Source organism: Vulpes vulpes, chromosome 3, assembly GCF_048418805.1.
Source record: "Vulpes vulpes isolate BD-2025 chromosome 3, VulVul3, whole genome shotgun sequence".
Classification (NCBI taxonomy): domain Eukaryota; kingdom Metazoa; phylum Chordata; class Mammalia; order Carnivora; family Canidae; genus Vulpes; species Vulpes vulpes.
In genome coordinates this window covers 6,716,763-6,732,319 of record NC_132782.1, presented here as the reverse complement: position 1 = coordinate 6,732,319, position 15,557 = coordinate 6,716,763, and the positions used below count along the sequence as shown (strand labels likewise).

General features: G+C 39.6%; 1 protein-coding gene across 9 annotated transcripts in view; it reads left to right on the top strand.

Annotated features, from left to right (window-relative positions):
* ITGB6 (integrin subunit beta 6) overlaps nt 1–15,557 on the top strand; it is a 128,893-nt gene that overhangs the window by 90,528 nt on the left and 22,808 nt on the right. For all 9 annotated transcript variants that reach the window (XM_072751694.1, XM_072751693.1, XM_072751696.1 and 6 more), the window contains 3 exons: nt 5,192–5,281; nt 11,028–11,162; nt 11,377–11,794. In XM_072751694.1, the coding sequence (XP_072607795.1) occupies nt 5,192–5,281; nt 11,028–11,162; nt 11,377–11,794 (643 nt within the window). The remainder of the gene's footprint in view (nt 1–5,191; nt 5,282–11,027; nt 11,163–11,376; nt 11,795–15,557) is intronic.

Sequence of the window (15,557 nt, the reverse complement as noted above, 5' to 3'; positions counted from 1 at the left end):
AGAATGTCCACAATAACCGACACTCCAGGAGCCTTGGGTTTCTGAGGATGAAAAGTGTCAAAAGGCAGGAGATGTATGGAGAGACCTGGAGGCTTGGGAGGACCTCTCCATCCCACTGTGAGGCCCCTTGAATTGGTGAATGACTCATGAAGACCTGGTCTTGAAACCAGCTCCTGGGGATGGAGAGAGATTCAGAATGAGGCAGGCTATGCTGTGAGTGCTGAGGAGTTTGCCAATGTATACCTCCGTTGGGTCCATCCCAACAGGATGGAATAGAGATAGAAGGAATCAACGTAAGAATTGATTATACCTTATGGCCAAACACCTGAAAGATCTAAGACTCTTTAAGAATTATCTGCACTTTCTTTAATTTAGGTGACATCTTGATTACCAAAAGCACCCTCTTGACAAGAGTGAATGCCTCTCTATGCATTTGTTTATCTCAGAGCAGTCGTACATCGTGGGATCGTCTCTGTTGTGCAGTTATATCTAGGAGTGAACCATCGGGTGGGCTCATGTTCAACATCAGCAGATACTGCCACAGTTCCCCAAAGTAGTTGTTCCAGTGTAGACTCCCCCTGCAAGTACTTGAGAGCATCGTCAGTTCTTTTAAATTTTAGCCATTCCAGTGGGTGCACACTGGCATCTCGTCGTGGTTTTAATTTCTATTTCTCTAATGATTAATGATGTTGAACACTTGTGCCATACTCTTTTGCCACTTGCATACCCATTTTTTTTTCCAGATGTCTTTTCCTTATCGATATGTAGGAATTGTTTAGGTATTCCGGTGCCAAATCAGATGTATGTATTACAGATATTTTCTCCCACTCAAGGGCTCCTATTCACTCTCTTAAAGGCATCATTTCAAAACAGAAATCCCTACCATTAAGTCCTATTTATCAACTCTTTCCTTTATATAGGTAGTGCTTTTGTGTCCTACTTAAGACATTTTTGTTACCCTTAAGGCAATGACATTGTATCTCCTGACTTCTATAGTAATAAAAGTCAAAACAGTGTTTAGTCTGGTAATGACTGGGAAGCAGTACAAGGAAGGGTTTCAGGGGGCTGATTATGCTCTGTTTCTTCATCTTGGTGTGATTACACTTGCTTGTTTACTTTTTAAATATTCATTGAGCTGTATACTTATTACCTGTATGCTGTGCATGTGTGTTATACTGCCATTAATGTTTCTGAAAGAGAAAAAATGGACTAATAGGAGCTGCTAATTGAAGATATACAGGGTAATGACCCCACACACATATACATAGATATGCATATATATGAGATATTAGAGAAATATGTGAGATATTAGAGAAAATGTTTGTGGACATATTATATAACATCTTAGGTTCTCAATCTATACAAGCCAAACTTTTACTGAATGTATTTTAGCAAACAAAAGACACTTAGTTATGCATTTTAAGACCAGAAGTAAGAAGTACTGATGTTGATTAATAATATAATATTGGAAAAAATATATAGTATTGGAAATAAACGGTGTTGAGCATAAAGTCCCTTCACATTAATGAGGCTTTGCAGAAAGAGTTAAGCAAGCATAGAACCTAAAGAGAAGCAGCAGGTTGGTTTTACACAAATTCTTCACTGAAATGCTGCTAGCAGATATATGGCAAGTCAACTTCTCCACTCTCTGATGAGGGGCATGAGTAGCATGGTCTATATAAAATGGTGGCTACTGAGTGAAGAAGTGGTGAAGAGTCTTTGAAACCACAGCAGGAATGTCACAATAGTCGGTCAGAAAGATCCAGGAGAGTAACCATTTAAGGCAGAAACTCAATCAAGACGTCCAGTAAGGATACAGTTAATACTAAACCATGTCCCAGAAACTGAACCTGGAGATGAGTGAACCCAACAGGAAGTATAGTCAAAGCAAAAATGAAGGTCACATCAGGAATGTCCCTTCTAGCACCAAAAGCAGCCAAGTATCTGCCAAGGTCCTTAGTCTGTGTCTCTTTTGGAAAAAAAAGAAAAAAAAAAAAAAGCTAACCAGTAGTCTGTCCATGGATAGCTGGGGTAGTAGGTATGCACCTGCATGTTTTTCTGCCCTCAACCAAGCAGGAGAACACACCTGACAGCTGGTTCTAGCAGCAAGACACCAAGAGACACTGACCTTGGAGACATACCCTGAGAGGAGCCCAGAGTGCAGGTGTGAATTCAGGCACTTTCCTCTCTATCCTATGTTGCCTGCCTACTAAGTGATCCCCTGTCCACTTCTTATCTTCCTTCATTGACTAGCAAGAAATTTCTAAGGAACAAATACAGACTGTTGGATGAATAAGAAATCTTTTTTGAGATGGGGTCATAGCAAACAAATAGGGTTGATGAAGGAAGTTAAGAAAACTAAGGCAATCAGAAAAAGCCAACTTTGTAAACACGAGTGAGAAAAGCAACCTCAGGAACTCCTGGGTGGCATGGTGGCAGGAGAAGGAGAAAAATCCATAATTAAGATAATCCATGGGCAGAAAACAGGGAATTCAAGCCCAAGGAGCTGGCATTTCTAATCAGCTCATGAAACATCGTGTTTTTAGAGTTCACCATATCTACTATCCAAGAATTATCTTTTACAGTCACGGTGCTATAATTTATCACATCCAGGCATGCAAAACCATCCTTTTTCTAACATTAAACATGTTTAATCAGGACAATTTATAATAGCACTTTAGGGCTGTAATGAAAGAAAGGCATTTGACACATGATATTTACAGTAATCATAATACTACAGGATTTAAAGTATAATTTTTTACAGTGTTAGATCAGGAAGCCAAATTTCCATGTTTTTAGTTAATTATTTGCAATGCTTTTGGGAGGAATCAGCATCCAGAAATTAATTAATAGTTTTCCTCTACACAATTGTCAGTGTTATCACAGGGTACTGCTACTAGCTGCCAACTCCTTTATACCCTCGCTCTAGTAGCAATCAGCAAATGCGATTAATGTTAAACTACTTGTCCTAATAGCCAGATGCCAAATGTCATACCACATGCAGGGTCATAATTATGCTTTAGGAAGTAGATGGATTTGGCTGTGTAAACCAAGAATTAACCCAAAATTTAGAGGCCACTTGAACTAGTGCCGGTGGAAAGTACCCTTTATACCTGTCCTTGGAGAAACCAGGACATTTTTCAAGGCTAGCAGTTTCATGCAAAGCTAAGAGCCTTGAAATTCCGAGAAGATCCAAGCCTTTCTTTGTCAAGCTTTTAAGTTTCCCTTTGCCTTCTCTTTTGGGACCAAATTTACACACATTCCAGCTCCACTTGAGTGAAATTCAAGTTCCTATTTAAGTATTCACTGTTAACCACAGGTCTCATGCTTCACGGCTCTTTTGACATGTGTTTATTTGAAAAGGTAAGTCAATGAACCGGTGCCTTCCTCATATTTGACAAGTTCTATCTGACTCAGGGAAACATAGTGGGGCCCACCTTCAACCGACAGTGATGGGGGGCGTCGGGTAATGGGAGGAATGTTACCCTGGATTACTGTCCATGGTCCCTTTAATAATAAAATGCAGTGTCAAGGCAGAGTGACAACTGACATTTTTAAGAGTTCAAATTTCCATCAATTTCAAACTTAAACACGATCACAAACATTGAAATAAGTGGAATGTTACAAAAATCACCAATTTTCAGCACCCATTTTCCCATACAAGAGTTGTAGAAACCTTAGGCTTAACCCAGGTGCCCCCTTCTAGCAAGTGCCTAAGACCTCCTAGAATGTGTTGGTGTTCTAATGTCACCCTGGCTTCATTTGTTCCTCTCCTTGGCTCTCCTTGACCGGATCTATTTATTTAGTATCATGATTTTAATCAATAATTCCTATTAATTCTAACTTGGTTTTGTATACCTTCTAAGCTACCTAAATCTTCTTGGGAATAAGACAGGATATCATGATGTTTGAACTAGAGGAGGTGCCCTAAATTCTTCACTCAAAACTTCTTTCTCTATGTGCGATTTTAATCAATTCAGTCATCTGATTGCTCAACACACAGCAACTCAGAAGACCACAGCTGACCAAAAAGAGTGATAGTCTCTTCTTAATATAACACAGCATGTTAAACCTGCTTAATAGATATTGAATGCAACAGTAAATGAATTAATGAGAAAATTGGTAGGTGAGTGATACCTTATAGCTTAACAAGGAGATAGAAACTATTTAAAAAACAAATAAAAGAAACAAAATCATAGCAGTTGGGGTCCGCTTGGTATGAGTGTGTTATACCCATGGATTTTAGAAGTCTTTGATGATAATAAAGCTATAGTTAATATTGATACATATGACTGCTGCTTCAGGAAAAAAGGTCCAAGTATGCTTGGGAATCTTTATTTAAGAAGACAGAGATGTGTGCCATACACTTCAGAAAACCTTTCATTTGAAAATAAGTTTTAAAACACAGAACTTAAGGGAGGGGTAATTTTCAGCGGTCTGGAAAATTTTCTTCTTTGCAGTGCCTCATTCTCTGGTCATGCTTGATACCTGAAGTGTGGCTGAACTAATGTGAGTTTTCCGCAAGTGGGAATGACATCTCAGAAAAGGATATAAGTGGAGAATGCAGATGGTTTAGAGATAGGTTCCGACCGACTCCATCGTGATGAGTGGAAATCAATTCTAATCAACCCCAGTACATGGTGACATCCCTCAAAGAGTGCTCGTTACCACTAGGAAAGGGGGTTAACAGCAAGCATCCAAATAACTCACTCATTTTATCCACCAAACAATGGACGATTAAGACTTCTGGGCTGAATGACTTGCAGAGCAATCTGATGGCAGAGAGGGGCCAATGCAGAACCTGGGTTTTTGTAAATGACAAAAAAGAAGATAGCTCCTGGCAGTATGCTCAGAATTTTTTGGACAAAGGATGCTCTGCAAATGGAAGATGGTATATAAGTGCTGTTATTATTTGAGACTTGACTCCAGTTGTGATATAAATCACAACTCTAGACTAAGGCAACCACAGACCCTTGATGTTCCCAGTGGCAACTCTGGCCAGTCCACTTCCCACTTATGTGCAGGACAAGCACCAGGCAGGGCTACAGTTTCAGGAGAAACGCTGGTTTATTATCAGGATCCTGTTTCCCCCAGCCAGTTAAATAGAGGTGAGCTCAACCAGCAGACTGAAACCCACATTACCGTTTCTTGATTACAGGGAGCAGATTGACTTATTCTATTTTGTTTACAGAATTATGCAAAACTCATTCCTGGAGCTACAGTAGGGCTACTTCAGAAGGACTCTGGGAACATTCTCCAGCTGATCATCTCTGCTTACGAAGTATGATATTTTACAGTTGGCTTTTTTTGTTGTTGTTGTTGTTGCATTTATGTGGTATTCAAAAACTAAGATGTGTTTTAGGCAGTTAAATGCACTTGGATTTGTTAGTAGAGAGAGTACTTACCCAAAGAAAATCTCCCTGCATTAATGCAGCCAAAGTATAGATTTTGTTCTCCTTATTTGCAGATACTCTTCTTGAAAGGTGAGAGAGAAGGTAGAAAAATCATAACCTGATCTAAAGTTGAGGTTATTTTTATAATAATGTCACCAGTAAAATTTCAATTCTATTGCAAAGGCTCAGTGAGCGCTACAATTAAGCTCCCCTCTTCTCTGCCTGAAAAAAAAATTTAGTTTAAAATGCCAGGGAGTAACAGAACCATGTGGAGAACTAACTCCACAGGCTTAATGAGGCTACCTCATAACTTAAAGTGAAAAAAAAAAGACACCAAAGCATATCAGAAGCACCACTTGGTAGACTCTTTACTTTTGAGAACCAAGGAGTTTTTCATTTTTATGGATATTTACATATATTAAAAAAATATATATATATGTATGTATATGTATATGTATATATATATATATATAGAGAGAGAGAGAGAGAGAGAGAGAAAGAGAGAGAGAGGGAAAGAGAGAGAGACATAATTTTTTTTGCCTTGACTTTGTAAATTAGTACCTGAGGACAGCATTCCTTCCTTAAAATAAAATACATAGCTATAGGGTTGCTATATTCTTTTACTTTGTCCGCATTTCATAACTTAATCAACAGTAGATGGCCAGTTACTGACTCATTTTTTATTTTATTTCCTAAGTACCATTTCCCTTTTCTGCCTGAACTTAACAAAGAAAAAAATACCCACATGGATGCATACATACGAAGATGAAAATGAAGCTCTAAATTAAGGACAGGAATGAAAAAAAGTAAATTTTTATAAAGCAGTAAAGCTCTAACATTTGTTCTAAACAGCAGTTACATAATAAAAAATAAATAAAATTCTAACTTTGGATGTTTTAAAATCACCGATAAATGACCTATATGCGCTATTTGCCAATACTTAGCATATACTGAGCCAGGGTTCCTTAACTGAGCAACATTTCAGAATCATCTGGGAAGCTTTTAAAAATAGGCGTATCCAGATTCCTCTCACAGATGTCTTAGGGGAACTTTAAGGAAAGAAAGAGCTACATAATTTGAAAAGATCTCCCCAGTGATTTTTGCCAACACCCCATCAATTTTGAAACTCACCTTAAGGGAGGAAAGCAAGGTAATTCTTCTCAAATATATTTCGTCAGAGAAGAAAATAACAGATGTGTCCATTAAAACTACAGGATGAGGGTTTTGTTTTTGTTTTTTAACTTATATCCTCAGAAACTTCAGTTTTCTTAGCTCACATCAAAAATTAACTACCACATTAGCTCATGCTTGAAATTCTTCCAGACAGGAAAGCTTGTCAACAAAATACTATAAAAACCATCCTCCCTCTTATGCGGTAATTAAAGTTTTAATGTGGAGAATCAGATAAAATCACACAGCAATCCTCCACTGCATTAGGACACACTCAATTTTCTTTAACCCAGCACTCTCAAAAGCATTGGCCACTAACATCTTCAAAGGAATTAAGCAAATTAGAAAACTGTAAATGTCAAAAACATTTCTCTCTCTTTTTTGACCAGCCCCCTCTATGCTCCTGCTCGCTCTGTCAGGGTTTCTGGTTCTTTTCTTTTCTTTTCTTTTTAAGATTTTTAAATCTATTTATTCATGAGAGACACAGAGAGAGAGAGAGAGAGAGAGAGAGAGGCAGAGACACAGGCAGAGGGAGAAGCAGGCTCCCTATGGGGAGCCCAATGCAGGACTCAATCCCAGGACCCGGGGATCACGCCCTGAGCCGAAGGCTGAAGCCCAAACACTGAGCCACCCAGATGCTCCATCACTTTGTGATCTCCAATCACTCACATAATTTCCAGGGTAGTAGAATCAAGGCATCAAACATTTGAAGTGAATCTCACGTTCTTAGTTTACTGTCCAAAAATACAAAGAAGTGTCTATTATTCTTATACTATATAATCTTGCTCTGGAGTTATTATTATAATGTCACAATTCACTGAATGAAGTGTGTAATAGATCTTGGCACTCGTTCACATTATTTTTCTGTTCTGTTATTTTTAAATATATTCTAAAAGGACTTTAAAAATATGGGGACCCAGGGGCACCTGGGTGGCTCAGTCAGTGAAGAGTCCAACTCTTGATCTCAGCTCAAGTCATGATCTTGGGGTTGTGAGGTTAAGCCCCGCATCTGGCTTTGCACTGGGTGTGGAGCCTGCTTGGGATTCTCTCTCTCCCTCTGCCCCTCCCCACCATAAAAATAAAATAAACAAAAAATAAAATAAAAGATGGTGGTCCATTGACTGGATTTCTTTCTAGTCTGTAAAAAGATAAAAAGGAAAGTGATTGAGGGAAAGATAAAACACTTCTGACTAACTTCTAGTGGGGTAGGGGTAGACAATTTGTGTTTATGATTAGTGACCATGAACTTCAGCTCAGTATTTTACAGGACCATATTGACATTGACATTAAAAACCCTTATGTTTTTTAGAGATTTTTAAATTTTAATTTATTTGTTCATGAAAGACACACAGAGAGAGGCAGAGAGAGAAGCAGGCTCCCCATGGGGAGCGTGATGCCAGACTCGATCCCAGAACCCCGGGATCATGCCCAGAGCTGAAGGCATATGCTCATCCACTGAGCCAGCCAGGTGTCCTGGCATAAAAACCCTTATTAAATACCAGATGTGCATTCATTTGATCATCATTCACTAATTTTCTTCCTTCCTTAAACATGTAATAAAAGCTGCTGAAATGTCATTGCTCCCAAGGGTAAGCTCCCCACTATTAGCATTTAAGCTCCAGAAGGGAAGTGACTGGGTTTGTTTCGTTTTGCCTGGTTCATAGTAGACGCTCAGTAAATGAGTGAATGATTTGATGAAATATACAAATATACATTTATGTCCTTTCTTTGGGAAATTCACACTAAAATATTCCTGGCAAAATCTGCAATATGATGTTCTAATTATACCAATGCTGAGATTTCCCTTATTTTGGTCAGATTATGTCACCCATAATGTCACCCATTTGAAATTATTCCTAATTTCAAATTTACCGGCTTGCAGGTCATATCCCTCACTTCCCCTTTTGCTCCTGACTCACCATGCCACTGTCTCTAATATTACTCCTGCTTTAACTCTTGATGGTTTCAGTCTAAGTCTGCACATATTCCTTCCTGTACCCTGGCCTCTTCCTTGAACTCTGCTTCTAAAATGATCTTGTTCCCCTTTTTTCTGTCATACCTTAAACTTTTTCATTGCTAATAGACTCCTCTATAATCTCAGCTTTCTGAAACCCATTCCCTGATCACCACCTCCTGCCTTTTCAGCTCATTCTGCTGGTTCCCCTAGCATTTCTTCCAACCCATCAGGATCTCCAACTAATTGGTTCTACCCTCTCTCTCCCTCTCTTCTTTTATTCAAGTGATCCTATCCTCTCTTTGCAGTTCCTCATCCCTTGGTGTCCTCTTTGCCGGGGCCCCCAGCTTAAATTCAACCATTAGGATCACTCTGTAGACACAGCCTCAGCTCCCATGCCCCTTGTGGCTCCACTAAGGTTGCTTGGCCAATCATGATCCTGGTTAAACCGAACTGTCCATTCGTCCTGCACAGCTGAACTGGAAAAGGAAAAACATACCCGACTCACTTTATTTATTTATTTATTTATTTATTTATTTATCTATTTATTTATCTATTTATTAAAGATTTTATTTATTTACTCATGAGAAACAAAGAGACAGAGAAGCAGAGACACAAGTGGAGGGAGAAGCAGGCTCCATGCAGGGAACCCTATGCGGGACTCGATCCTGGGACTCCAGGATCAGGCCCAGGGCTGAAGGCAGCGCTAAACTGCTGAGCCACCTGGGCTGTCCCAGAGTCACTTTAAATTCATGATCATGTACCTCAGACAGGGCCTCAATGCCGCCCAGCAACCACGCTAAATATACTTCTCTAGGAGACATCCAAGTGCAGATGTCTGGGAGTTGGTTGATACAATTAGTTGGCATTTCAGGAGCGTACGTTGGACTCTCCTAAAACATTCTTCATCAATTTCTCCTTCTCAATTGATAGTAATTCCATCCTTCATGTTGCTAGGGTCAAAAAGCCTGTAATGATCCTCGACTCCCCTCTTTCTGTTTTTCTGTACATCTAACCCATCAGAAAGTCTTGCTGATTCTATCTTCAAAATTATTTAGAATTTGATCCAGATACTTCCTCCACTGCCTTCATCCTGGTTGGCTCCACCATCTTCACTCACCTGACTGACTGCAAAAGCCTCCTAAATGCTATTTCTCATTTCTACCTTTGGTTTCCTACATTCTGTTTTAAAAAAAAAACAAAAAACTAGAATTTTCCTTTAAAAATATTAAGTAAAGTCATATCACTCTTCTATAAATAACCCTAATTGTTTTCTCATTTTACATAAAGTAAATATCACATTCTTTAAAACCATCCACTAGGACTTTACCGGATCTGTTCCCCTCCACCCTATTACCTCTGTGACTTCACCTCTTATTATTTCAACAGAGAGTTGTTCCAGTACAACCTCTGGCCTCTTTGCTGCTCTGTTTCCAGAGCATGCCAGACATGCTTCTGCCTCTGGGCCTTTGCATTGACCGTATTCCTTTTCTGGAACACTCTTTTGACAGATATCTGCATGCTTTCTGAATCTTCACTTCCTCAAAACATCACCTTCTTATTGAATCCTACTCTAACTACTTTTTAAAAAATTGCACACTACATGCCCTGCACACAGTCTCTTAATCTTCATATCCCACCCTAAATTTTTGCACTCATTCCCCAGATCTGACTCTAACTGTATAATAGGTACTTGATAAATTCCAATATTGATTTTGAGGAAGAGTTTCTCCCACATTTTAACATCTCTAAATTGGGATATGTTTTATGATTAATGGAGTCTTACAAATGTTGGGTAGAAGTCACAATGTAGTATTCATTGCCTGCAGATGTATGAAATTGGCCCTAAGTGTGTATGTTGTTGTCACCTCAATTTGTTAAGTACACTATTGGTGCTGGATGTTGAGCCTAATTGCCATTTTCAAATATTTTCAAAAAGTTTGCACTATGATTTGATATTGAAATGAAAAGTTGTTGTATATGCAGAAAGGTACCAAAACAGAGCAGCAGAGTATAAATTTGGTATCAGTGAAGCAAATATTCATTGTCGGAGGAATGACTGTAATTAAATAAATTTTGTTACTGAGATACAAACAAAAAAATGCCTTTTATATGCCAAGCAATGCAACTCAGAGCTGGAGAATTTGTCAAATCCCTCAGAATGGATAAAATAATTTTTAAAGCCATGATAGACTAACAGGATTGATTCATATGTTGCCCAGAATGATCTTGAGATATTTTGTTATAATGTCATTGTCACAAAATAGTGGTGTGTTTTAGAATTGATGGCATCCTAGATTCAATAAAATGTGACGTGTAAATGTACGTGCATGTGTGTGCATGTGTGTGCGTGTGCATGTCTTGCTAGCTTTCTTGCTTGATTGATGGTATGGTGATTTTTTTAATGCAATTTCATTTTATTCATTTGTAGTTTAATGAACATGATTCACAGCTTTATTCTGATTGTATTTTTTGGTTGTGATTTTTAACTCTTTATGTCCCGACTGAAGGAACTGCGGTCTGAGGTGGAACTGGAAGTGTTAGGAGACACGGAAGGACTCAACCTGTCTTTCACAGCTATCTGTAACAACAGGGCCCTCTTCCCACACCAAAAGAAATGCTCTCACATGAAGGTGGGAGACACAGTAAGTACAGGGTCAATCAATTGTCTGAAAATATGTTCAGGTAAGTAAGTTATCTTATTGCACTGAAGCTGGAATTTTCCTTTCAAGAATTTCAAAAGCGATTTTCAAAAATTTCCTAATAAATGCTTTTGGCAAAGCTGATCCCCATGCCACTTTGTTTCCTCCCATGCATTTTGGTGGGTGGAAGAAGATAATTAGTATTTTCTTTTTCCAGGCTTCATTTAACGTGACTGTGAGTATACCGAACTGTGAGAGAAGAAACAGGCACATTATCATAAAGCCTGTGGGGTTGGGGGACGCCCTGGAAATACTTGTCAGTCCGGAATGCAACTGTGACTGTCAGAAAGAAGTGGAGGTGAACAGCTCCAAATGCCACAACGGGAACGGGTCCTTCCAGTGTGGGGTGTGTGCCTGCAACCCTGGCCACATGGGTCCTCGCTGCGAGTGTGGGGAGGACACGCTGAGTACAGATTCCTGCAAGGAGGCCCCAGATCACCCCTCGTGCAGTGGAAGAGGGGACTGCTACTGTGGCCAGTGCGTCTGCCACTTGTCTCCCTATGGAAACATTTATGGGCCTTACTGCCAGTGTGACGACTTCTCCTGCCTGAGGCACAAAGGGCTGCTCTGTGGAGGTAGGTGTTGTCTAAATCCACCTCATGCTGTGACTGGGCGGGTATCAAGAGGGGGCTTTGCATCCTTTGTGCCTTCCACAGTTGTCTGGGTAGAGTAGGTGCTTAATAAATAGTTGCTGATGAAGAGAGTGGCTTAATCTCTAGACCTAAGGTAACTGATCTCCTCTTGCATTTTCTCTCTTATGTTCTCTTGGGTGAGATCTCTGCCAGTGCAACTTCTATCTCCATTGTTAGTTCCCTCAGAGTTCAGTAGGCAAAAAATGGAAATATGTTCTCTTTGGTTATTACCCAGACTCCACAAAATTGCACGTAATCTGAACTCCATTATCCTCCAGACCTTTCAGCATCAGGCTTCTGGGTGTCTTACCCAACTCTTAAATGCCTGTTCCTTTGGAAAAATGAAAAGCTGGGCTGCTTAAGGAGCATATTGCCAAGGACAAGGGACACAGAAATACGAAATGAACTTTCAGGGCCTTCCTTCATCCCACAAATATTTATTAAACACCTATTATGTGGCAGATACTAGATTAGACACCAGGTATAATAAAGATGAATAAGGACATATGAAGGCTATGGAAAAGGTAAGAATGAAACATTGCTTGGAATTTTTTAAGATGGAGAAAATGTTTAGAAAGCAGAAAAATGTATGTTTTAAAATCCTTTGCAAAACAAAAAACAAAAAATAAAAAAAATCCTTTGCATATGGAGAATCACTGTAATTTAAGGATATATTGCATATAGTGTGACTACTATAGAATCATTCTGACATACATCCATATATTTAGGTATGATCTATCTGCAGAAGAATTGCAAATGCGTTCATGTTCTTTAAAATGATATAAATTTGTGTTACAACTGGAATATTAACTAACCGCTGAGTTTAAGCTCCCAATGTCTCCCTTTTTCTCAGTGTGTGACCAGACAGCTTTTCAAAACAGAAAGCCATTATCTTTAAAGAAAACTAAGAAAGTTATGTTTTCAAACCCCAGTGTCAGGAACATATAAAAGAGACTGATTTTCAGGAAAAAAGGCCTGAGAAGAGAAGCCTCAGAGAATTCCGAGCTCTTTGAAAGCCATGTGAGGCCCTTCGAAGCACACCTCCATTTCATTTCTTTGCAGCGGCTCTTGCTACCAACAGGTGCCTCTGCCTTCTTTCTTCTCCCCACAGAGTGGAAAATTTAGGGTCTGTCCAGATTGAGACACGTTTCTCTCCCCCTTTCACTTGGAGGTCTATTTCCTTATTTAATGGGTGTGTTTCCAAACCCACATCAGTTCTCTTCTCCTAAGAGGTAGGCGGGACACAGCCTGAAGCCAGAGGCTGTCACCATGTCTAGAAAAGAATACGCTTGGCAGATCCCCAGATTGCACCTCTAATAGAAATGTTTTAGCAAAGTATGTGCTCAAAACATTTGAAATTACCTTTCAGAAAAATTCTACCTGTAATCTAACATACTATGATAGCGATCCAACCTCCTCACCGATATTTCACCCTTTAAATCTTAGATCAAAAAAATAAATAAATAAATAAATAAATAAATCTTAGATCAAAGAATTCTGGAGCAGTGTAAATTGCTGAACTGTGCTCAGCAGCACAGTTCTTCTGGTTTGTGGATGGTCTTTCGCTTTATTTGGTACCATGCACACAAAAGGAAACGAACTCAAAAAGAGTTGACTTGATCTGTGCATTGTAGTTTGGAAGGTCTGACAATAGGGCCTCTCTTTGTATCAGATACAGTGATCCCTAGAGAGATTCTATTTAGAAAACACAGTTATTTCTTCAGTTGGACTCAGAAAACTTCACTAATGCCAACCTCCTTCATATTTGAGGGTACTTTACAATTCTCAATCATTACTGTTTCTCAAAAGCTATTTTGTTTGTAGCAACATCGCAAAGGATGTCACTGTGTTATTAGTAACTTTCTCTTTGAAAGGGTATAAAGGAAAAAAAAAAAAAAGAAAGGGTATAAAGGGGAACCTGGGTGACTCCGTTAGTTCAACATCTGACTCTTGATCTCAGCACAGGTCTTGATCTCAGGGTCATGAGTTCATACCCCGAGTTGGGCTCCACACTGGGGGTAGGGCCTACTTTAAAAAAAAGTTTTAAAAGTATAACAAGTATTATTATTCAAATTTAACTAAAAGTATTATTATCCAAATTTAACTAAAAGTTCTGGAGTTCCCACTATGTGCCTGACATCCTGCTTAGTGCAAGGATAAAAACTGTCCCTGGCCTTGTGAACAGACACTCTGTTGTTTGCAACAGAGGCCAGAATATTCTACAGCTTCCCTTCTCATGCAGATCTCACTTATTTTACAGCTAATTCGCTCTGCAATGTGCCACTTCTCTGAAGGGCTATTACCACAATGTTCTTTTTCATGTACCTTCTTTCATCCATCTGTAAGTACTCACAGATATAGGGCTCCATTGATTTATACCCTTGCCCAAATTCCATTAGTCTTTTATATTTTGATTCTAAGAGACGGAAAACTAACAGGCAAATGACATTACAGAAAATACTTTCTGCCATTATACACTTATCAGTCAATGGCATTCCAGAAAGATCTATCCCTTTGAAAAGAGCCTGACAATTTTTTCTTGATCTTTGGTTATCATCTTGCTTCTACATGAAGCCGTTTTGAAGGTTTTATTGTTGTTTTTGTGGTTGTGGTTTTATGAACAGGTACTTTATAATTGGTTACTTGTGAATATCAATTAGCAGTGATACGGTGGATGGTTCTGGAAAGCCCGCAGAAAGAAGGGTTGCTAAATTCTGACAGGAGCTCTTGAAAGAGTTTTCTAAATTTCTGCCAAGTAATTCTTGCATGCAGTGATACACTTGGGCATTCTCAAAGGAAATGCACATTTCACTTGACAATATTTATAAATCATATTAATTTTTCTGAATAAACTTCAATATAGAAGTCTATCCCTATCATGAGAATAAGTTTCCCTTTCTGCTGAGGAAGAAACAAAAAGCAATTGTATTTTAGAGGATAAGTTAGATGAGATATGTCTGCAGCAAGTTTCCAGGCGCTGCCTCCTTCAAGCTGCCTCTGCCCTAGGCTTCTGCAGCTTTGCTCTCCTACCTCTCAGTCTCCCTGGTAAGATTCTTTTTTTCACATTTCTTTAAGAGTTATTTATTTGAGAGAGACAGAGAAAGAGAGAAAGCATGAGCAGGAGGAGAGGGAGAAGCAGACTGCTAAGTAGGGAGCCCGATATGGGGCTCGATCCCAGGACCCTAGGATCATGATCTGAGCTGGAGGCAGACGCTTAGCCAACTGAGCCACCCAGGCCCCCTTCTCTGATCATATTTTAAGTGCTGATGCTCTTTGGAGCTTTTCTCACTCTGCTTCCTCTCCGTGACTCGACCCACAACAGCTTTGCCTGCCATCTCTCTCTGATGGATCCAAACCTCAAACCTCACTGTCTCTCCTTCTGGACTATGTATATATATATCTGCCTACTAAGATGTCCCAGAGGCCCCTGAAAACTCAATGGAGCCAAAAATGAACTCGTTATCTCCCCCACCCAAAGCTGCTCTTCTTCCTCTGCTTCAGAACAATCTATTTGTTCAACAATTAAGCCCTACTCTGTGCCAGGCACTGGGGCTAAGTCAGTGAGCATGAGCTGAGAGCTTCCATCCCTGGTCAGTGACAAGCTGCACCGTCCACCGAGCAGCCCAGGCCCACCCCCCACCCCCCAGCAATCATATCCCTCCCGGAATATTCATCCCCTGAACTGTACCCCTTTCCTCTCCTTCCC